Source organism: Pholcus phalangioides, unplaced genomic scaffold (assembly GCF_987345545.1).
Source record: "Pholcus phalangioides strain wild (caught in Gottingen) unplaced genomic scaffold, Ppha-v1.0 ptg000017l_1, whole genome shotgun sequence".
NCBI classification, from domain to species: Eukaryota; Metazoa; Arthropoda; class Arachnida; order Araneae; family Pholcidae; genus Pholcus; species Pholcus phalangioides.
The window spans coordinates 10,407,802-10,432,771 of record NW_028301610.1 but is presented as its reverse complement, the minus strand read 5'-3'; the positions used below and the strand labels follow the sequence as shown (position 1 = coordinate 10,432,771).

Here is a 24,970-nt window from a genome sequence, read left to right as displayed (position 1 = left end):
AATATTGGTTTGAATGCAATTTATTGTGTGTGCTTGTCTATTTTACGAATTGTAAGAAAAAACATTATTTGTATGAATTACAGATTAACATTGCTAAAACAAAACTGCATTAAAAGCCGACTCTTACATGCTAAACAGTGTGTGATCACAATAATTTTCGTTTCCGTAGATTTTATGAACATTTGTCAAATGTCGAATTTGCTTTCTAAAAATTTGAAATAAATATTTCGGCAATGAACGATATTCGCGTGGCAGCTGCAGAAAATTTTTTTTGTTTTGAGAACAAGGCCGTAGCGGGGGGAAAGGCTTGGTGGGTCTGGGGCCCCCGAAATGTGAAAAAATGACCGAAAAAAGGGGAAAATCTACTTAAAATGGCTTCGCTGGCCATGGGTTGAGCATATAAGGCCTAACCAAGGGTGCTCAACCTTTACGAAAATGCGGGCCACTTCATTGGTTTGAAATGAGTCGGGGGACACTTAAATGCTCTGTGGATCCTTCAAGTGAAATGTGTCACTAGGCTGCTTAAGTGCTCCGAAACTTTACCGCGGGCCACTTAAAAATGGTGGAAATGTGCCTTTGACGGCTTAAGGGATCTGGAATTGTGCCACGGGTGATTTGAGTGATGTGGAACTGCATCGCGGGTAACTTAAGTGTTCCGGAAATGTACTGCAGGCCACTTGAATGATGTGAAACTGCACAAGTGACGCTTAAGTGACTTGTAATTGTGTCGCGTGTCACTCAACGATCTGTAAATATGTCGCTTGTCACTCAAGTGATCAGTAAATGCTCCGCGGATATATGAGGAGCACTAGAAATATGCCCCGGGTCACTTGAGTTATCTGTAAATGTGTCACTTTGTTGATTTTCAAAAATTAGGTTTTAGGTCGCAAGCCACATGACATGACCACGAGGGCCATCGGTTGAACATGTTATGGCCTAAACGACTCTTATTGCGCGACGCATGTGTGGTGCCTCTTCACTTCTGCTATACCATAGCACAAGGGCGTAGCGAGGTGAGGGGGACTTGGGGGTCTGGTCCCCCCCCCCCGAAATGTGAGAAAATGACCGAAAAAAGGGAAAAAGATGGCTAAATCCATTGTTCTGTCACTTTGGTCCCCCCCCCCGAACGAAATTTCTGGCTACGCCCCTGCCATAGCACATAGTTTTTCAAACTTTTTGTTCCATCGCCCCCTTCTTTAGAATTTTTTTTTCTCGTATTGCCTACTCAAACGAAAACGAACCCATAGGATCCTATATTAAACCAGTAGCTTCTATCACCCCCCTGGACCATACCATCGTCCACCAGGGGGCGATATTGCCCACTTTGGGAAACACTGCCGTAGCATATCGCATACTTTTTATAATACAGTCCTTCAAATATAGTGTGGTAATTCGTGTAGACAGTGTTCGGATTTATATGACCTAAAAAATGTAACGTCACTGCTGATTGGTTAAAAAACCTGAATGTCTTCGTTATATTTATTCACGTTGTTGAAACTACATATTGATGATTTTGAAATGCTAACGATCCATGTCTCTAGAAATTAATGATCGTGCAATTTGGAAACGTACCTCTCTAATCTTTGAGAAAATCGGGAGGGAAAACTGTGTTTCGAATGCTCTTGAACTGAATATTGGGGATCTTTTCCAAAATGCGCGATCATTAATTTCTAGACACGCGAATCGATCTCATTCCCAAACATTTTAAAATCATTCGAACACCGTATGTGTAGAAAATTCCTATACTGCAGTAGGGGGGTTCCATTACATTTTTAGCCACAGTGGCACCCTTGCCATCTTTGCTCCGTCCCCCCGCCATCATTTTCCAGTGGTTTCCATCGTTTACCAATGGCTTCTGCCAGAAATCACATCTACCAACTGTCTTACCTATCCATTGTTTACAAGTTGACTTACTTGGCCATTGTTTGTTCAATGGTCTTACCTAACTATCGTTTACCGACCAAGCCGAGAGAGGGGGGGATGTGGGCCAGCACCTGGGATGACCACAGTGACACGAAGGGCTCACCCGAGCCACCAAGCCGAGAAGAGTAGACACGATCCTGGACCACTTGTTTACTTGAACATCGTTTACGAAGTGCGTCAATGGGGGGGGGGGGGGTTAAGTGATCTGTTAATGTGTCAAGGGTCACTTATTATCTGTTATTGTGCCGCTTAGTTCATTTTTACAAAATTAGGTTTGAAGTCACGGACCACATCGGATTACTCCGAGGACCACATTTGGTCCACGAACTATGGGATTGATCATGTATGAGTGTAATCCATTTTGTCCCTAATCCTTTTTCAAATTATAAACAATAAAAATTAAATCATTAGCAATAAAGTTTGTTTTACGAATTACTTTAGTTTCCCCGTGTGAGGAGGGCCTAAATGCCATCGGCAACCGCAACCGGCGTCACTTTTTTTTAAAATTATATGTGTTGAAAGTTGGGTTCGTGAATATAGGATGCAAACATAAGCGGAGATAGACTTGGAAGTCTGGGGGGCACGATGATGTTAGTTCTTATATACATTAGATCAGTCGACTACACCTTTGACGCTGGGGAGGGCTTTGCCCCCAACCCTCCGTATCTCCGCCCATGGATGCAAAGAACAACTCACGGGGAAAACATAACAGGTTATATTATTAAAAATAGATTAAAGGTTACATGACTAGAGAACGAATGCATCGAACTTGTATACACACAAGATAATTTGCATATTCAGTCACTTGACGTTGCCAGATCACAACAATATGATCATTCAGTCACTTGACGTTGCCAGATCACAACAATATGATCATCACATATTCCCAAGAGTTTTACAATCTGTCCAGGGAATTTGTTAGTGTATTAGTAGACATCTATGCCCGAACCGGGATTCGAACCCAGACCTGCACAGTCTGAAGCTGGCCGTCTCAACTTTTTGGCAAAAGTGTCCCAGTTTTTTCCGTTTTTTACACGAATCTTACTTCAAATTTCTATTTATTAAAGTCAAACAATGAAATTATTTTCAAACTCATAAATTATATTATAATTATAAATAAGAATATTAATCTCCTACATTTGTCTTGGTGGGCGTTTTTTTTCGTGGAATTCATTTTAATCCACTGTAATATGCAGTAATGCTTCATTTCCCGCCATTGTGATTTTTCCGTAATTTCAGCAATATTTGGAAACATTGTTTAGTTTTGGCGATGTCCCGTATTTAAAATCTTAATTTCTCTAGAGAAAATATGGTCAGCTTACTTATGATGATGGTTCGTGAGAGTATGCAAATAAGTCGCATGTAGGAATGAATATACACTTTGTGCTTGATTTTTATGCTGGCTCTTTTCAACTTTTCTTGCGCACTGTGTGCGTCGTGTTCTGGTGATTTGTTTTATAGGTTAGAATTGGACTTGATAAACTGTTTCAATCGTAGAGAAAGCAAAGTCAAAAAACTCCAAAGGACATATAAAAAAAAAAAATTAATAAAAAAACCTTGATGTATCGCAAATTCACCCGTCCGTGTTCCAGATTTGGGCAGAAACGAGCCAATGGCTGATCCCCACCGTTTCTACGGAAGATTATTGTTGGAATAGTATTAGCGTAAGGTATGCTTTATATTTAATTACACTGATACGATTGAAAATTTTTTTATTCATAATCTATAGTATTCGTTTGCCCCCTCCAAAAAAAAAAAAAAAATATCAAATCGGCTTCCCAAGAATAACTATTGTAAGCCCTTCGATTGATGTGTAGCGGCATCTAGGGGCGATCAAAAATAAAAATACGTTTCAACAAATATTACGTTAGAAATTTGTGGCAATTCCCCCTTTTTGTTTTCATCGCATTTTGTTTTTGTTTGTGATTTGCAAGTGCTTTTGATGTTAGTCTCCTTCCTTGCACAGTAGAATCAATAAAAAAAAAAGACCCTCGAAAAGAGTTAAGGGGAGGGGGGTGTTTGCTTTTATAGATTTCGTGCAGTGTGTGATTATCATAAAGACCCTTTTAGTATGGAGTCTCGTGGGTAGGCAATAAAATTTCTTGTGAAATTTTAATCGTCAGTGATGCTTGGTTTTTGTTTATTTTTAAACGTTCGGATGTTATGAGGCCGTGGGAAACCGAGGGGGGGGGGGCGGCGGCTTTAGGTCCCAGTCCCATGGCCCCCACAAGAATAGGGCTGACAGGGCTCCAGCCATATAAAAATTTTTGTTTTTTCATGCTATGAATTCGCTATGGAAGGGCCATCCCAAGATTTCAGGATGGGGGGGGGGGGGGCATGCCCAGTCCTCCCAAAATGTGCCCAAGTGAAGAAGCTGTTGTAAGATGCTCGTTTATCATAGTGATCATTACACAGAAAAAAAATTTTCTATTAAAAAAGTTGGGGTTTTTTTTTTTGGTGTAGATATCTAATTCCAACACTGTCCACTATGATTTTGGAATGTTGTTGGGAAGAATATCGATTCCAGTGTCTAAAAGTTGATCATTGTATGATTTGGAAAAACTCGCTGCTTTTCTTTTGAATAAATCTGAAACTACCCATTCTCCTCTTGCTATGACTAGAACATAGTGGCTGTGACTGAGATAATTTAAATATGAAGTTTCTTCATAGAAGAAAATTCAAGTAAATTATCATGGGATGAAAAAAAAAAAAAAATTAGAGGGCTACAATTTTTAAATCTTTCCGCTGAGGGCCATATTCTCTGACTTCCCCCAGTCTTATCCAGGGCCCTTTTTCCATCCTGATGCGAAGCTCTTACTTACTGAATGAATTTTTTTGAACAGATTTTATAATGAATAAAAACTTCATTTGTTAACACTTTCGGGTCTAAGCCCGAGCCTGACTCTGTATGCTGTTTTTGCTCAAGCGAACAGACTCGGGCTCAACTTTTAACTCTAGTAGCTATAAAATGGCTGAATATATTTATTCCCAGTGTTTTTAAACTTATTCTATAAATCTCTTAGTTCCAAAAAAAATTTAATATATATTATAAAAATTTATAAAAAAATATATAATATAATACATATAAATATGTAGTAGCATCCAATGGATGTAGATTTATAAAATGAAGTAAGTAGTAAGGTAGCCATGTTTATTGATAATTTTTTTTTTTTTGATGAAAACAAATTTTAGATATTTATACAACATTTGGATAAGTTTTTATTCAGAATTGTTTGAAATTTTATGTTAAAAAGTTTTCTTATGCAGAACTTTTTTTCAAATGCTAAAACATACTTTTTAATTATTTCTCATTAAATATTAATTATTAGTACTTTTATATAACTGCTATATTATGAAAAAAAAGTTTGAAATTTCCAGCTAAAAAAACTGTTGAGATGTAGTTGTATTTCCTGTATTTTAAAAAAATCGTGAAAAGTGCCAAAAACCCTCAGTCCACAGGGACAAACATGGTCTAAATAGCTCAGACCCGAAAGTATAAGATCCTGTGTGTTGAGACCCTAGCTTATTTGAAAGATTTTATTACATGTTTGGTGTTTCGACTTGCTCATTAACATGTTCTGTATATAGGACGTGCCAGTATTTATCTCTTCTTAACTACTTTTTCTTGTAAAATGTAGCGTTTTTTTCAACAAAGCTTGCTTCAATTATAAATCTTTACTAAAATCCAGGATGAAGGTAATTTGTGCAGAATGTATGAGTTGTTAGATTATGATTTCCCAAACTTTTTGTTCCATTGCCCCCTTCAGAAATTTTTCTCATGCCCCCCAACTCAAGGGAACCCATAGGATCCTATGTTATACCTATTGTTTCTATCACCTTCCCTGGACCATTTTCATTGCCCACTTTCGGAAACACTGTTAGATAGTCATATTCATATAACATGTTTATTTTTTTTCTCAAACAATTTTCGTACACTTGCTGTATTCTTTGCCAAGGGATCTTTGTAAGGAATATTGTCATGTCTTTATTATATTGCTATGAATTGTATAGACTGACATTAATGTTCATAATTGCCATCCTTTTCCCATTTTTATAGCAACATGTTTATTATCTGTATTTTTCCTTTACAACATTTTATCCTCGTGTGACTATTGTGTAACACTGTCATTGCATTGTATTGTTGGACACTGATGTTCTTATAATACAAATGGCAATGGGAATTCATCTCGTCGAAATATGTCATATCTGCATAACATCTGTTTTCTATTATTTTGCTTTGTATTGTATTGATGGACATAAATGTTCATAATGGTTGCTATATTTTTCATGTTTTTGTGGCAACAAGTTATATAATGTTTTGTTTTTTTTCATTGGCAACATGTAAAATTTAGGGAAAGTAAAATATAATTTCTCCAGGGATATGATGTTAGAAGGCAAGTTTAGTATTTATACTTCATAATTGACTGTGTGGGTGACGGGCTGTGAGTAATCGAGCGGGTGGAGGGTTCACCAAGGGACAGTGGGGTAGGTGGGTGACCAACCGTATGAAAGTGAGTGATAGTGAGGGTGGAAGAGGATGTACGAGTGATCACTCAAACGGTAGATAATGGGGTTGATATAATGGAATTCACGTAGCCTGTATCAATTTGTTATTAAGTCCTCTGGGGTGTCCTAAGGTTTGGTTGGAGGTCCGAGGTGTTATTCCTTGGTTTGTGGTCGGCTTTGTATAGGGGCTTGCTCTCGGCTAAGGTCCAGTGAAGAGTTTGTGTATTGTGGGGCTGTTGATTTTGCTTCTTCGGCATCCACCTCCTACACCTGAAATTCCCATTGGAATATGAGGGGATGTTTCTGTATTTGTCATTAGAGCCGGGGGGGGGGGTGGCATATAAAGTAGGTTGATTGCCATTCAACCTGGGGAATCCAGCTAGCTCCAAAATAAAACCCCCCTGTATTCACACATTCTCCCCCCCATTAAACTGATTGCCAGTTGCTGATAATTTAGAATCCAGTACATTGTTATAAAATTGAACCTTTTTAATTTTGGTTTCATTAATACATAACACTTCCTATAAGGAACAACTTCTGCCTAGGTGCATGCAAGTTCAGGGCCTTGGGCAAAACTACTTTTTAGGTATAGCATTCTTTGAGGCAGAGGTAAAAGGGCAATTGTGTGTGAGGACTTATGCTTTACCCCAAGGACAATAAAAAATAAATATTTGTTAATATTTTTTTTAAAATTAAAATAATGAAAAAAGCGGCAGTGTGTGTGTGTGTGTGTGTTAGAATCCGAATGGGCTCTGAAAAGGTTTTCGGAAAATTCACTGCCATGCAATTCACCGGATAACAATTAGACAAGAGCCAGTGAGCGAGCGAGGAATGACAGACAAGTGAGTAAATGGTACAGTAGTTAGTGTTGTGGTAAGTGAACACACTAGCAAGTTAGAGTAAACGAGATTCAGTAAGTGACCTAGTGTGATAGACCGAGTGACCTAAGTTGCTTGTGACAGCGAGTGAACTAGTCGGGAGTAGCAGAGTGACAAAATGAGCATTCTAGGGAGTGAGCAAGTGACTGACCGACATGAGTGAATTAATGAGGTAGCTCAGTGTCAAACTGGTGTCGAATTTTCCGGACACGCTCCGAATATATGTACACCCTGGACACGGTGTCCCGTTTGCCCATGTGAGAAATGGGACCCTGCTCCCAGAGTCTTGCAGGTCATCCCGGGTGGCCGCATGCATTGACCTTCCCACTCGTGGCCTGTTGGCGATGTGCACCTGCCCATGTTTCCCCCCATATCTATGTACTTTATCATTTTATGTGCAATAAATGGGAGAAGTGAGGGGGCTGTTGATTGGCTTGTGGCTGTCCGGTCTGGTGTGGGCGGTTCGCCGGGCTTGGATTGGTTGTCGTTGGGCTTTTTCTATCACGGCCCACGTCTTCTGAGACGAACCAGCTTATATCCCCTAGGAGGACGGGGGGGGGGGTGTCTCGGTTGGTCTTGAAGTCCTATCCAGGCGGACTCGACATGGGCAGTGTTGCCAACAGTCAAAAAAAATTTCTAAGATCTGCATCAAAAACAATTACAAACTTGGCTTAAGCAACCAGAATTTTGGTCATTCAAATGACCATACGTCCCGTATTTCCCATGATATTCCCATATATTTTCACTTAATTTCGAGTTGGCAACAATGGACATAGGACATCAGAAAACAACGGTACTTCATTATTACAATTTGGGGGGTGGTTACGATAATAGGAAGGCTCCCCGTGAATTCGGCTTCACGGCAGAATTCATACGCTATACAAAAACGGCAAAGATACAAACATCCAGGGACCTTCCTCATTGTGAAGGGAAGCGTTTTAAAATACGGACAGTGCTGGAAAAACCTCTGGACCGCAGAGGATTAAGACGGCCCAGCAAGTATGGCCAATTTGTCCCCATTGTGAGATTTTCCTTTTTTATGAAAAAAAATTTCATGCTAAAGCTTTTTAAATTTTGTGGTTTTTCATAATTTTGAGGAATCTACCACTTTTTTATTCCAAAATCATGAAATGTGGAAGCCACAAGTTTTTATATCGTATTCCCAACCCGTGGCCCACGACCTCAAACCCGATTCTGTAAAAATGAAGTGGCACTTTCCAGATTATTTGAGTGACCCGCGGCACGGCTCCAGAAACCCCGCTGCGCACTTACAGACCACTTGCGTGATTTCTCCCCTTCCCCCTCGTTGCGCATTTACAGATCACTCGAGTGGTCTGCGTTTTCAGCTTAACTCGCGGCGCAGTTCTAGTTCACTTGAGTGACCCGCAGCATATTTAGATTAATCAAGCGGCACATTTATAGATTACTTAATCTGTTCCAGATCGCTTTAAGTGAACCGTGGGGCACATTTACAGATCATATAAGCAACCTGTTCTAGATCAGTTAATTAAGTGGCCCGTGACACGTTTTTTCAAACCAATGAAGTGGCCCGCACTGTCCCACAGGTTGACCACCCTTGGTTTATATTGTTACGCAGTCAATGTTTCGGTAGATATTGCAGCCTATAATGTTTTTTTCATAAAAAATGATTTTATTCTTCAGACAGTGACTTTTATATTGTCTTTGAACTCTTTTTAGAAAACAGAGATCCAAAAGTTCATTTGGAAACTCCGGCTGCCCGTCAAGGATACCACGACTGGTGAGGCCGCCCATCCGGGACGATGTCCGTGTTCCGGCGGCCGCCCTTCCGGGAAGACTTGCGTGGCGGCGTTCGTACGGGTGGTTCCTTCCGGGAGCAGGCACGTGTTCGTGTGGACGCCCCCTTCCGAGATGTTGTTGCTGCTGTTCGTGCTCGCGCCCCCTTGCGCTCCCGTGCCGTGGCTTGCCCTGTGGCCGTCCCCTGCCGGGCCGCTGCTTGTCGTGTTCGCGCGGTCGCCGTTCCAGGACGTTGCCACGGGGGCGCCGTAACATTCGAGGACAAGGCCGAACAGCTGGACGCCGCAGCTGCCTTTCACGAATCCCACGATTGGTGTGGCCACCCACCCTGGACGATGCTGATGTTTCTACTCGGTGCGGGCGCCCCCATCCGGGACATTGTTTCCGCCGTTGGAGGGCATCACGCGGTCGCCGTTCCAGGACGATGCCACGGGGACGCCGTAACATTCGCGGACAATGCCGAACAGCTGGACGCCGCAGCTGCCTTTCACGAATCCCACGATTGGTGTGGCCACCCACCCTGGACGATGCTGATGTTTCTACTCGGTGCGGGCGCCCCCATCCGGGACATTGTTTCCGCCGTTGGAGGGCATCACGCGGTCGCCGTTCCAGGACGATGCCACGGGGACGCCGTAACATTCGCGGACAATGCCGAACAGCTGGACGCCGCAGCTGCCTTTCACGAATCCCACGATTGGTGTGGCCACCCACCCTGGACGATGCTGATGTTTCTACTCGGTGCGGGCGCCCCCATCCGGGACATTGTTTCCGCCGTTGGAGGGCATCACGCGGTCGCCGTTCCAGGACGATGCCACGGGGACGCCGTAACATTCGCGGACAATGCCGAACAGCTGGAATCCCCAACTGCCTTTCAAGAATCCCACGACTAATGTGGCCACCCATCCTGGACGATGCCCACGTTTGTACGGTCGCCCTTCCGGGCGGATGCGTGTGTTGTTCGTGTGGGCGATTCCTTCCGCGATCGCGCACGTGTTGTCGGTGCGGGTGTCCCCATCCGAGACGTTGCGTCTGCCGGTTGAAGACAATGTCGCGCGGTCGCCGTTCCGCGATTCCGCGACTCGTTCCCGCGCCGCGCCGTTATTCAGTCGCATTCGGGCGCCGTTCCAGGATCCCGTGACCGATGACTCGATAATGGCCCTTGGACGTGGTTATGGGAACCCCTCTAAATGTGTGGGTTATGTAAGATATTTTTTCTTGGAACTCTGAATAAAAGGTGATGTTAAGATTCGTCTTTTCTCGTTCCATCCTTTCAGTAAAATAATTTCTCTCATCCATAGGTGATAAGACTAGTTGCACTTATTATTCACAGGTACAATGGAATATTGTAAGCATACCCCTTCCACATCCAGAAGGTACAACTCCTAACCGACGACTGTCCCCGTCGTGAACAATTCGTGCGCTGGATGCTTGATGTCTCCACCCATTCTAATCCTCCATTTCCAGCCACTGTTTTATATTTACTGATGAGGTCAGCCTTACGCGCGAGAAGGCATTGTCAACACATGCGGGTGATGCCTTCTCGCGTAAAGCTGGCCTCATCAGTAAGTAAAACATGCCAGTGTGCCGTGCATTTTTCCCGCGAGGTACGTGATCACCTCGATGTTACATACCCACATTGGCGTACGCAACGGGGGGAGGGGGGCGCCTTGCACAAGACGAAGAAAAAATTTGAAAACCTTCCCCCTTCATAAAATTTTGCTTACGCCTATGCATACCCAAGGAGGTGGATTGGACGCGTGGGACCCATTGCTTGGCTTCGCCGGATCTCAATCCGTCTCTTTTCCTGTGTCACATCACTCGTTTATACGACGCCTGTGGACACACCGAAGGATAGCGTGGATTGACGTCATTGCGACAAACATCAAAAGCATACCTGGTGGCGTCGAGAATCGTTTTTACTTCGTTGTAGACTGTGCAATGACGTCAGCGACCGCCACTTCCAACAACTCTTGTAGTAATTAATAAAATCTTCGTAGTTATTACGGTGCTTTTTGTCGTTCCAGCGTGACGTCGAAACCTGCAACTGCGTGCGTTTTTCGTGATTTTCATCCTCTCAACGTGGTTTGCGACACCATGTTCCATTGCAATTTTTGTTCCTCCTGATGTCTACCAACAACCCCGAGTTTGTCGGTCCATTGATGTATTGTACATGCCTGTACATGCCAACCTTGAAACCAAGCCTCTCGGTAGTGGTAATGTTAATCGCCGGGAAGGGGTAAAATTAAACCCCGAAGAAAAAAAAGAGCTTAAGAAAAAATCACCGGTTTCTTCATACTGTGAGCATTAAAGGTAACAAACCATTGTTTGGGAATCAAGGTAACTAAAGTCATATTGCTGTGCATTTTTTTTACCCTATCGGGCGACCTTTAGTGGGGACCTTGTTGGTACAATGCCAAATTTTTGTAAGATTTTAAAAAAAAGGCATGTATGCTCTTAAAAACGAAATGTCCTATGGAGTGAAAAATGTCCTAAAGAAGAAAAATTCCATTCCTATCTCGGATAACATTTGGTTTTAGCAAAATGGTATGAAGCAGCGCCGTAACTAGGCGGTTGCACCCGCACAGGGTCCACTTGGAAGGGGTAGCCTAAATGAACCATTCTGGGCCCAAGAATGGGCTGTCGATGCAGTCTAGACTATTTTAACCCTATAAGCGGCAATGACGAGATGTCTATGCTGAAATAAGGGGCTTTTATAGAGGCGAGACAAGCCCAGATATTTTGTATATAAAAATTATTTTTAACAGGAAACCTTTCCCTGCGCTTCTTAGTTTACGCCTGCTGAAAATCGGGGGATAGTTTGTTTTTCGTTGAAAAATATATGGTATTTTAAAGGGATTAGTGATTTCCAATTGCCGCTTAAAGGGTTAAACTATTGTGATAAAAAATTTTTCGCTTTTTTTTACAATTTTTACCCCACAAATTCAGAATTAATGTGCTACTTTCTAGCGGTGAAATATCTAGCGAAGCACAGTCGACGCAGTTTTACGAACTTCCTATCCGGGTCTGATGCCCCATAAGGGGGCTCAAAATTCTTTCTGCAATCACTCCAACATCTCACGTGGGCTACGAAATTCGAGTTTGCCCCGGCTAAGTGTGGTCGAACTTGGTTAATTCGAAAGAAAATTTCGAATTATCCAATTAATCAATCCTGGATCCGTAAAATGACTACAAATTGAAAAAAAATCAACATGGGATAACAGTTAGCAATTAAAATTTTATTAATCACGAAATTGTTTCCCAAATTTTAATAATTTATAATTACAATTTATCTTAACTGCTACATTATTTCACTGTTCTGGAATCTGCATCACCGTAGAATTTCCTGACCATGTTCAAAGCCTGATTTTACGGAAACTGTTCATGATCATTCGTTACGGAACTGTTTCCCAAATTTTGCTTTCTATGTTATCAAGGAAATATACTTATATTAACGTATTACAATCTGAACTTTTCGATACTGTCCATGCTTTTAATGACGAAAAGATTTTGAATGTTGCACCTTGATCTATATAGGTTGAAAAGCATAATCGATATTAAGTGACAGTTTTGATGCACTCCAGCTGAACAATGTTAAAACGGGCATTAAATTATCACACAAACAGAATTTTTAAACATTTTGTTAAAAAATCTTTGTAGACAACTTGATCGAAAAAAGCGAAGTCCGTGTGGCTTCTTGTAGAATTTTCCAAACTAAATTGGCAGCTTTTCTAATATGCTCGCCGGCAAACACAGTTTGGTGCGCTGATCCCTTGGTGTGGGGCTCCCTGCTGTAGCAATCTTTTTCAGTGGTCATATCACCGTTTCTGTTGTACTCCTGCGTCAGGAAAGTTTAACAAGGACGAACCGAATATCGAACTCGCGAAACCTCTAGACATCCTTTGGTACTTAAAGGGAGTATCTTTTCGACCTGGGCTACCGCACCCCCATTCTTGTGATCACAATTTTTTTGGTATGTATTATGAGGCGGCTTTTAAATGCAGTTTTTCTTTTTTTTTTTTGAGCAACGCAAATCAGAAATTCGTGAATGTGTGATTCATACTCAAATATCTTTTCTAACAATATATAAAATAGACACGCAGCAAATTACATTCAAACCAAAACGCCACGATCAATGTAGCCTCTATTCGATCGGTGCAAGAGCTAACTGGGAAAAATCGGTTTTTTTTCCATTAGTTTAAGGCAGCGGTGCTCCTTGTGCACGCTCCAGGGGCTCCGCGGCCGCTTGAGAGAAAAAAATTAAAAAAATAATAATTAGAAATATTTTTAAATAGTAAAAATAAATCGGTAACTTTGATGAATAATTAAGAAATGAGCCTACGGGGCTGCGCCATAGAATTTTTTTTACTAAAAAGGGCTCCGCGAGTCAAAAAGGTTGAGAACCGCTGCTTTAAGGCATACACGCTCAACACGAGCAAATTTTTAGCCATTTTTGACCCCCTTGTCAGCAAAAGTAAGCAAAACTCTGACCCCTTTCCCCCTTGTCAGGAACATTTCGTCATCAGTTCTGCCCCTCCGAATCCTAACACTAAAAGAATTATAAACTGCCATTTAATAATTTAATCCTAACACTAACTATTGGTGGGATCAGAAACGTACGTGGGTGGGGGGCTCGTGTGCCTCCCCCAGACGAAAAAAATTTTTAATGTAAAAAACATTTTTTAAAAAAATTAAAATTTCGTAAGAAAATACCTTTTACATGTAATTATAGTCGATTTCTGTTAATTTCAATTCTATTTGAAAGGTAAGAACTCAAAATTTCTCTAAGAAATTCATTGCGACCAACCCTTTAAGCCATAAGTGGTAAACCCTTGACTCGCGGACCAAATGTGGCCCTGAAGGTTATGTGATGTGGCTTGCGCCCTCAAACTCAATTTTTTAAAAATGAACTAAGCTCTCTACACATTTTTACAGATCGCTTCAATGACCCGTGGCACATTCAAAGATCTCTGAAGTAGGCCCGTGGCACATTCAAAGATCTCTGAAGTAGGCCCGTGGCACATTCAAAGATCACTTAAGCAACCCGCAACATAGTTCCAGAACATTTAAACGATCCGTGACACATTTAGAGATTCCTTGTGGTACAATTTTAGAGCACTTAAGCGGCTCCCCGGTGGGGTTCTACATCACTCAAGTTACCCGCGGAACATTCCCAGATTACTTAAGTGATCCGTTGCAAAATTACGGATCACTTGAATGATGCTTTGTTCAGTTCCAGAGCACTTAAGCTGCCCGGAAACATTTCCTAAGCACTTCAAGGATCCGTGAAACATTTAGAGATCATTAAAGTGGCTCTGTATTGGACTTATCAATAGGGAGAATGTTAGTTCACGTGCCCATAAACTAGCGAAAGATTTTTCTCGTATTTGGCGCACCGAGTGAGATGCCATTAAGAATATTTCATATCTTCATAAAGGGTGGTTGATGACGTAAGGATCAATCCAACCCCCCTCCCCACCTTGTCATCAAAAGTCAGCAAATCGGAAACCCCTTCCCCCCCCCCCCCATCGATGCTGACGTAATACTTGAATGACCCCACTCAAGTGGCCCACGAAAAATGATCAGACCACTTAAGTAGCCCCTGGTACATTTCCAGATTAGTTTAGTGGCTCGCAGCAAAGTTCCAGATCATTTAAGCAGCATATAACTTCCCATATCCAGAACATTTAAGCGACACCAAGTACATTTCCAAACCACTTGAGTGACTCGCGGCACGCCTCCAGTCCACTTGAATGGTACATCTGTAGGTGAATTTAGTGGCTGGCCTCTACTTCATTCACTGCTAAAGATGCTCGCTTTCCCTCTAATCGTAGCTGGAAATATCTGCCTAGGCTTTATTCGCATCTGAAGTTGTCTGCCTCGGCTCGTGCGCGGATCCAGAGGAAGGCGGTCGGGGCAATCACCCCTCAAAAGAGCCAAATACAAGGGGAAAATTTATCTGTCCCGTAAAAAATACGGGACAATTCAACATGCCTAAACAATAAATCGCCCCACCACATCGCCCTAAATCCGCGCCTGTAGGCAAATTTTCTAAATGCCAGTTGCAATATCAATGCATCACATAATGCAAAATGCCATGCTACTCTAAAGTTGTCCTTAGGAGAAAGATCTACAGAAGCTGTAACTCTATGTGCTTTTCTTTTTCATGTATCATGCATTGCAATGCGATTTAGTGTGTGACCTCACCTCTTTCTCAAACATATCAAAATGTTCTCTGACTGTATTCTACGAAAGGGAGGTAAATCACTAAAATACAAAAGACCGAAATTTCTGGGGCCAATGAAAAATAGTGAGCCTTGGGCACGTGCCCCTTTTGCCTATGCGATAAACAGGCCCTGCATTTTGGCTCCCCCGTGTAATGTAGAACCAGTTAAAGGGTGAAACCGGTGCCCTTTCGTCCTGCGCACCAGATCAGATTGGTATCATTATATTGGGGTACGATCGTAAAATTTGCTGGGTCCGACTATATTCATCACACGCATCATACTAGACTCATTTGGAATTTTTCTCATATTTGTATCGAATTCATCAATTCCACTAGGAGTGGATAATGCATAATCACAGATAAAGGCGATCAATTTTATTTATCAAATTTACCAACGAAGCTTGGGTATTAGGCATATTCGCTGGTAAAAGAGAAAAAATTATCAAACTTACCGAGACGATTGGTAAGTATGCATAATAACCGGTTATTATGTGTAATAAACGATTTATCACAGTGTTTCCCAAAGTGGGCGATAGGGGGGGTGATATCAGCTTCAGACACGATTGGGGGGGGGGGGCGGGCTATGACAGGTCGAGAGGAAAAAAAAAGGTTTTGAAAACTCGAACCCTTTTTCCGAGGGAGCCTTCGCGAATATCCGTACCCATGGGCAAAAAAAGTGTGTTTCCCCTTTGAATGTGCGCTATACATTCCAGATGTATTGTAACTGTAATTAATCGATTAAACCTACTGTGTGTGGCAGATTTCAACATCATCTGGGGATGGTCTTGCATGACTATCATTATTGGAGCCATGACCCCCCACAAAGGTGGGGCTGGTTTTATTTCGGTCGGGAATAAGACGGAACCACCCGCCTCGTTACGGCCTTAGCTCAAGTGATATGGAATATGCCGTGGGTCGCTTAAGTGCTTTGGAACTTTACCGCGAATCAATCACGTGATATGTAAATATACTGCGGGTAACTTAAGGGGATCTCAAAATGTGCTGCGGGCCATTTGAGTGATGTAGAACTGCACCGTGGGTGACTTAAGTGATCTATAAAAAAATGCTCCGCTTACAGTTTATTTTTACGAAATCGACTTTGGGGAATTTCTAAATCGAAATTGTAGTCGCGGGCAACATCGGATGACTCCGAGGGCCACGGGTTGAGCATGTATAAGTGTACACCGACACCATAAAACATTTTATTCTTTGCATGTTTAGATTACAGTTAAAAAAGTAACTTCCTCCGTCTTGATAAGCAGAGAATGGCGGGTGATCTGAAGGGAAACGTGTTTCGATTAGCGAAAAAAATGACAATTTCTACAGAATTCGATAAAAAACAATGTTGGCGCGTTCCACAAAAAAACTTCTATCAAGCAATTTTCTCACATGCATCCAGATTTCATAAAATTTGTATATTCTTTTTTCAACTGTTGTCAGAAATAAGTTTTAACAGCAACCCCAAAGCAAGTATCTTTTAAAATTTGCTGTTTCGAATGTTTGCTCCTGATAAATTTGACCAAGATTTTACACATAAAATTGTCGGTTTCTTCCGATTCGTTAAATCAGGGATCAACTGCATTTAAGAATATCATAATCTCCTATACAAAACTTGAGCCAAGCACCAACGGATCTAAAACACTTCTGGCGCCCCCGAGTCCGCGAATATGAGTGCAACCGAAACAACTGTTTGAGATAATTGCTGTTAGTGGCGTATTTACGGAGGGGGAGCTCAACGGGCTATAGCCCACTGTGGCAAGTTCAGAGAGGCGGCAAATTTGTTTAACCATCAATAAATACGCCTCTGCCCAGAGAGCAAGGGACTAGGTCAGTGAGTGAGCTAGAGAGTTCGCTAGCACGTGAGTGAGCAAAAGAGCGACTTTGAGCGTGAGCAAGCACGTGAATGACCAAACGAGTGGCCTACAGAACAAAGGACCAGCTCAGTGAGTGACCTACAGCATGTGCAAGCACGTGAGTGACTAAAAGAGTGAGTTTAGAGACACAGGTGTACTTGCAGAAGCGGGGGGAAGGCAAGCGGATTATAGCACAGGGTGGCGAATTCGAGGAGATTTGTGAAGAAAATTAGACTAGAATGGGAGAAGGGTGCCAAAACCACAAATGCGCGCCTGTGAATGCTGTTCAATAGCCATTCATAACACGTCAACAGACGTTGGGGCGAATTTCAGTGTTGGAAGATTCTAAACTTTTTCGAGGTTGAGCACACACACTCACATTGAGAACAAAGAAAATAGAGCTGTTTCTATATATGTGTGTTTGTGTGCGCGCACACAGGCATTCCATGCTCGGTCTTATCTTAACTGTGGGTGTTGACAGATATAATGGCAAGAGAAACAAAAAGGGTTGGTTTTTTGGTTCTATCTCACGTGGGACGTCCAGTTGCTTGACTGATGGCGTTTCGCCTTTGTGACGCAATTGTTGACAAAATGGAAACGTCAAGTTATTTCCATCATTTCTTTCAGCTTGTTAAATAATAAAGTTTTTTCTGACAGAGTCTTGCCCCTCAAGATAGGTAGCCCCACCCACTGTACAGTTCTAAACTGATAATTTGTACAAAAGAACAGCTGTTTCCTCCCGGTCTTCAGTGGATATAGAAACTATGGGGCCCCTGGTTAGAACAACGGGAACAGCCTGTATATGGTACCTTAATTTATTCTGAGTATTATGTAGAAGTTTTTATTAAATCTTAATTCTGGTTGCGAACAACAATGTTGGGCCTGATTTGCTCCTCGCCTAGGGGTTCCATAATTTGCGGCCCCAGATTTAAACATCTTCGACACCAGTTGTGGGAGGTACCTTCTAGTGGAAGCCGGACCCTGCAATTACGATCTCTATATCTGAGAATTATATTACCGAGAAAAAGGCACAAATTTGGACTCTAGGGCCCATGCAATTATGTTTTAGTCCAGTTTTTCTTGACTTATTTTCCCCACTAATGCTTTTGGACCATCTTTTGTTCTCGTGGCTTCCTGTGTTATCCAACCCCACCCTCATCCAGAACTTATGGGAAAAATTGGCGAAAATCTGTACAAGTGGGAAGTTTTGAGAGTTTATCAATCAAAATAATTTTTAGAGAAAAATTAAAAAAAATTAATGCAATGTGCAATACTTTTCTATTGTAAAAATATTTGACTACGCATTTTTACCGGTAGGTGGCAGCACATTTTTCGGAATGTGTGGGAGGAAAAATTAGTCGAAAGGGAAATTTTGCTGGACGAGGTTACCATCACTGTCCGGAACAGAGGCGGATTTATGGCTTTGCCACCCTTCTCTCGTTCCAGTTATTAATATTTGCTGTCCCGGGCTATAGCCTTCTCGGATGACTAATAAATACGCGTCTGATAATTCAGGAGCTATACTCGTTCTACTTATTTAATTAAAATTTTGTAAAAAAAAAAAAAAAAGTCACATTCATCATTTTTGTCGCACCACGGTCATTTTCAGCACACGAGGGCTAATTGGACCTTGACCTACAATTTATTGCAGATTCCGAACGGCAGGCTTGTTTTTTATACTCATCGAGAGGTTGGTGCGCTAACCCCTCGATGGGGGAAAAGCAATTTTTTGCTGCGGTCAAGTCGCCGTTTTTTGTTGTATATTCGGTATCGAACTCGCGACACCTCTAAACATCTTTTGGTACCTCAGGCGAGCATCTTAGCGACCGGGCTACCGCGAACATAAATAAGGTCAGTCTCCGGACTGCTCAGCGAAAATTCAGTGAGCTTTCCTCTTGTCCGTTCTATACTGGGCCGTCTCAACATCGTGGGCACCTCTTCCGGACAAAGTGGTGTTCTGGGGCTCCGTACTTGACCAGAAGTAACAGCTTACAACGAAAATCATAGTACCAGATCTTATCATATATGCTCACTGTGGACATGAAACAGACTGGTCCTGCGTGTGTTAAGATGGCCCTGGTTTTTTCTACAGACTACCATATTACACTTCTCTGTGGGGCCCCTTAGCAACAACCTCTTGACCACAAGGATTATTGTTAAGGGCCGTTGATGGTCTCTGATGAAGCTTTATATTCTGTCGCTTTTATAAAAAGTGTTGTACTTGAGAATATGCAAATTTAACATCGTAAATGTAATTACGTCACTTGGAAAAGCACTAGTTTCACATCCGGTTTTTTTTTTTATCTTTAGCAGTCCCTCAATAACTTCAAGTTGCTCGGTTCCACAAAGATGCTACATTTGAATGTTTGTGCTAGAGAATGTTTGTTTCTGCCTGAGTTGAGGACAAATTCCGGGAGCCCATCAGTACAGGAATCAACCAAATTGAGAAACTCATCGTCGATCGACCATGAAATGTTTCCGATCCAAGAAAAACGGAATGGCCAACCATCACCGAGGCTATTGAACATGGTTGTTGAAAAACCTCGACAGAAAGGTAAGTGTAAAAATAAATAAATGTTGCATCATGGGGCCCAATTTCGGTATGGGCAAGTGACATTTGCCCAGAGGCCCCAAATCAAAGAAATTTAGGTTTGCTAGCCAACCAAATCTCTTTTCACCTTTATCGTGGACCCTCTATTACGTCCGCTTTACCCTTCAAGTCAAGGTCGGGCTCTGGTTGCATTGATAGACGTGTCGTAATTAATGTGACTCGAAACTTCGACCGTTATTTGTCAGTATAGATAACGTTACAGTATGACCCGTATTTTCCGGGACAGAATTATTTTTTCTATAATATTCGGTCAACTCATCGTTTAAGAGAAAGTGCCGATTTTGTCGACTTAATTAAAAAAGCTGACTTGGAAATCTTCTAATCGTCATTTCGTTATTTAACGAGAGTTTAGCATCAATGAAAAAAATGTACGGGGTTTTTTTCCCGTATGATCTCTCAGTGTATACAAATATTCTAAGACGAATCAAATTAAAATCCTCAAATGATTTTTATTAAAATTTCGGGTGGTATCTTACGAACTTTTTTACGAAAATTTCATAAATTTTTTTTTTTTTTTTTTTTTATCTGACGAGTGAGAAAGGTGGAAGGTCCTCGTCATTGTAATAAGTAATTGGTTGTTGTTATATTACCTAACTAACGACTATTTCTCTTTTCAGATGTCGCTGGTAATTTCTTAATTTTTATTCCCTTTATCAAGTTTAAATTCAATTTTGTTTTGAAAATTGAAATGCACAATGAAATTTCTCGGTAATCGTACTCGAAATAACGAATAACCCATCAACAACGATGGTTTTTTTCAAACCTTTCCAGAATCGCCTCTAGGCCTAATCTAATGTTTAAGTCCTCTCGGTAAAACGATATCCTTTACTACGATAAATCCCTCTATAACGATATTTTTCATAGATTTTGAAACCGCTGAAATGATATTTTTTACATTTCGTTCAAAATCACCAATGTATTTTCAAAGTCTTAACCTGTTTCTATTCTTTCGAGGGTGCTTAATGGTATTGGTGTTTACGGAAACTTTGCCCCAGGGTTTGATTTGTACCGGTAAATACCCAGTTTTTACCGGTAAATTCCATGATAAAAACCTGATAAATATATTTAGCCTTTATGTATTTAGCAGGTACATGGTATCAAATATGTACATATTGATATGTAGAGTAACTGTTTTTTTTAAATTATAAAGATTGATATTTACTTAATAATTTATAATTATCAGTGTATTTTTTAAAATATATGCATAGTGTTGGATCTCTATAGTTGGCTACCAGAGAGAAGAGTAAACAAATTATACTGATAAATTTAAGTCATACTGATAAATTTTTAAATATTTCTGCTCCATTTCCATGTATCAGAAGAAAATATAAATACAATCACTAGAATTATCATTTTTAGTCAAAAATTTTCAATTAGAAAGTAAAAATGCATCTGAAGTTTTTGCTAACCTGTTTGTACAAAATCATGTAGAAAGTTCATGATTTCATGAAAAGTTTGTAGTTTTTTCACTGGAAACCTGGTAAATACTACCAGACACTTCATTTACCAGTAAGGCAGGGCTGGCTTGACAAATCAAGACAATCCAATCGGCAACCAAATATTTTAGGAGCCAAGCACAATTTTTTTGCCCAAGCTAGTAATCACGCACAGAAAATTTCAGGTGGCAATATAATTTTTTTAGTTGCCATGAAGACCTGATGCCCGAGATTTTTCAAACCCTGCAATAAGATATATATAATAACTTGTATGTGTGTGTGCGACTTATATAGCTGATAAACCATTAGAAAAATTCAGAAAACGTATGTCTTAATTGAAAAAGAATTAAGACAAAAAAAATTATGACCAAAAATTCTTCATTTTCTTCAGGAAAAACAATGAGTAGATAACTTTTTTAAACAATAACAAACATTTTTTTTCTCTGAAGGTGGTAAAACCATGCGAAAAACGTGTTTTTATACAAATATAAATACTAGGCCACAACAGGCAAAATGTCCGAGGTGGCTGAGAAAAAGATGCCCATAAAAATATGGATGTCATATATTTAAAAAATACAGCAACCCAATTAAAAATGCAATTAATAAAAATTATAAACAATATATACACGTGATAAAATATTATACAATGCCCATAAAGAATACTTATGGTTGTCTTAATCTAAGTATGGATAGCTGATGTTTTACGGATTTACCCTGATGTTAAAAACCATCAGCAGTAAATACCATGTCAACCCTGCTTTGCCCCTGACATTTCGTCTAGCACTGACAGTATGAATGTTTGTGTGAGTGACCAAGTAAGTTACCAGATAAGTCGGGGGTTCTTAACTTATGGGTCACAACCCAAACTTGGGTTGCCTTGGCTCCTGAGATGGGTCACTATCTAAATCTACTAACATTAGGGATTCTGAGAGCTATGGGGTCCCGACTCAAACGTGATTCACAGGGGCTTCTGAGTCCCAAAGTAAGGGTTACAAAAGGGTAAAAAAAAGTTACAAAACTTACAAGCTATTCAAAACACATATAAGCTAACATCTAGGGGCCTTCCTGTGATCGTGAGGGAATGTTATATAACAACGAAGTACCAGTTTTCCTGATGCTAGTTCCACTTCAACATAGCATTGCAAAAGTTTAAATTTTTGTGTAAATGAATATGGTGCTCAGAGCTGTGTAACTAGATACTTGATCAGCTAGGACAGGCTTAATTCTTTTTTCACCACTTATTACCTGGAAAGCAGGGCCATCTTAAGAGCATCGTGGGCCCCTGGGCCAACTGATTTTTCCCAGCGTCTACCTAGAAATTTCTCAAATTTTAACCAGTTATAATTTTTGTGAGGCCCTCTTCTCTTGAGGTCTCTGAGTAGGCCCATGCCTTAAGACGGCACTGCTTGAAAGAGTGATAAGAGGGTAAATTGGGTGCCTGCATGCAGACCTATAACTAGTATTTTTGTGGGGTGAGGGGGAAAAACATGATTGTCTCCCCAACCTTGGTTCTTATTTGGATTTTTGTCCTTTTTTTCTTAATGTCTGCTTGCCTGTTCTTTTTCTGGCATCCCTGTATTCAATAGCTTCTAAAGCTGTTTTTTTTCAATTATGCAGGTGTTTCTGTCTGTGGGTGGCACCCTTATGCTTGTACACCTAAAGGTCTCTACAAAGACCCAGTGGATTCGGCGCCGATTTTGGCGTAAAGTCAAAGATGCTGATGGAAAGGTGAGGATTATGAAAATTCTCACCATCAAAACATTAAGGAGCACATTTTGCCGTTATAGGGTTGTTAATGTTGCTCATTAGTATGAATGGTAAGTAGTATGAATGGGGGGGGGGGGGTATGCAAGGCTGAGTGAGAGTTTTATATTTTATATTGGTCATTCGCACAAAATTAGATTAAAAGTCAAAAATGATTGTTAACCAAAAAAAAAAATCCAAAATAAGTTTGATTTGTTAAATTGAGGGAATACCTTAAATGAATTTTTCCCATTATTTTTATTTAAGACTCATTGATAAGTAAATATTTAAAATAATGTGATAAGTAAAAATTTAAAATAATTAAAGATTAGATATTATTTTATATATATAATATCTAAACACATTTTTTATATTCAATATTCTAAAAGAAATATTGAATTTAAAAAGTGTTGAAAAATTCAAAATTGAAACATTTCAATAGCCAGAGTATAGAGCCCAAGGCAGCTGTATACATATAACTAGAAATTAAAAACTAGAAGAAAATTAAAAAATGTAAAAAAAATTATACCTAATGTCTTTAAAAAAATGTTATTGAAAATAAGAAAAATTGTTTTAGATTTGAATTTTATCAGGCTGATTTTGTGAGAATGACCCATATGTACAGTAGCGCTGAAGTCTTTTGACAACAATAAATTTGTGTACAAAATTTGTATTTAATTTAATTTTAAGACCCAGTGCAAGCATTATTCAATTAATATCTTGAAATGCACTGAAAATTCCATGTTTTACAGCGCATATTATATCCTTGATAATTCTACCATTAATTTATAAAAATAATTACTTCTATATTTGATTAAACTATTTTTTTATCAAAACAATTTCGTGCTGTACAAAAGTAACAAAAGCTCACTAACTAAACTTTTGAGCGTTACTGTACTATTTCAAATTTTATATATGCTCATTATGTTCATATGCATCATTCATATATCCGTAACATGTGTAAGTTATTGATATAGAGTGATGGATATGTGGTGGTGAATGTCAGGGTTGTTTGGTTTAAACCAAGTGGTTTTTTTCAAAAAGTCTCATAAAAGTGGCCAGAATGTATATATATATATTTTTCATATGAAGTATCTGTTATTTAAAGTTATATATAAAAGCCAAAATTTCTCATTCTTACAACATTTTCTAACCTTTGGCTACATTCTGATGCTCTATCTTTAACAAATTCATGAATAAGGATTGCATCACACATCTAAATGTAGTGGTGTATTATCTCACAGGGTTTCTTTTTCCCTTCACAAAGAAGTAGATACAGTAGTGACTCCATCATGCTAGGGGCAGGTGGTCCTATAATACAATAAAGACACCAGCTGTCCTTAAAGGACAAAGACTAGTGTACTAGTAGTTACATTACCTCACATACATTTTCATTTTCTTTCCCATAAGAAGTAGCACATCTCCTACTGTAGATCTCCCAGTCTTAATATTCCGCCCGAATGGCGCAGTGGTAAAGATGCTCGTCTTCCACTATGAAGGTTACCATCAAGGTCCATGGGTTCGAATCCAGACATAGAACATCAGAAGCAAGTTCTTTGCCTACCGAACCTAGGGCAACCATCGATGGATGGAGCCTTCATTTCCCACCCAACTCCACTGGTTGGAAATTGCTGTATGGCGATATATTACCGGAGTTGGTGTGCGGTGAAGTAGTAGTCTTAATATTCAATAGTTGTTTTTTTTTATACTTTCACACACACACTGTTAAGCCGAGTTAATCAAGGTTCTACTGTATAGTAGTAACAGATTTATGAAAAATAATCAGCTATATACAGGGTGATTATAATTTAAGTTTTGATTCCAAAACTATACAATAAGTACTGATCAGAATGACTTGAAAATTTGCATGGATACTCCTGAAGCAATGGAAGTTTCTTTCGCAAAAGAAAAAAGTGCAAAATGTGCAAGTAGATGATGCTGTACTCGGCCAGCAGTATAATCTATTTTGTGCAACCACATCATTTCAGCACTTCCACAGCATCAGTGTGTGGATAGAATTT

At 40.2% G+C, this 24,970-nt stretch overlaps 1 protein-coding gene and 2 long non-coding RNA genes across 4 annotated transcripts in view; 2 read left to right on the top strand and 1 right to left on the bottom strand.

The window, feature by feature from the left end:
• The window catches only part of LOC149072357 (uncharacterized), a 116,549-nt gene that overhangs the window by 74,136 nt on the left and 17,443 nt on the right, over positions 1 to 24,970 (bottom strand). The gene's annotated exons all lie outside the window — the stretch shown is intronic.
• Positions 3,326 to 10,325, top strand: LOC149072359 (uncharacterized). 2 transcript variants are annotated; one of them, XM_089246340.1, is made up of 2 exons: positions 3,326 to 3,592; positions 9,006 to 10,325. In XM_089246340.1, exon 2 carries the CDS (start codon positions 9,089 to 9,091, stop codon positions 9,971 to 9,973), a length of 885 nt encoding a protein of 294 aa, XP_089102466.1. In that variant the 5' UTR covers positions 3,326 to 3,592; positions 9,006 to 9,088; the 3' UTR covers positions 9,974 to 10,325. The 2 variants fall into 2 exon arrangements, with proteins under 2 accessions (XP_089102466.1, XP_089102468.1); XM_089246342.1 differs by lacking the exon at positions 3,326 to 3,592 and adding an exon at positions 3,826 to 4,008.
• LOC149072358 (uncharacterized) lies at positions 19,509 to 22,974 on the top strand. Its single transcript, XR_016194344.1, has 2 exons — positions 19,509 to 19,713; positions 22,824 to 22,974. It is a non-coding gene; the product is annotated as an uncharacterized LOC149072358 (long non-coding RNA).

What these genes read in the sequence shown, in the direction of transcription:
- LOC149072359 (XM_089246340.1), top strand. Translation starts at nt 9,089, where the DNA reads ATGTCCGTGTTCCGGCGGCCGCCCTTCCGGGAAGACTTGCGTGGCGGC.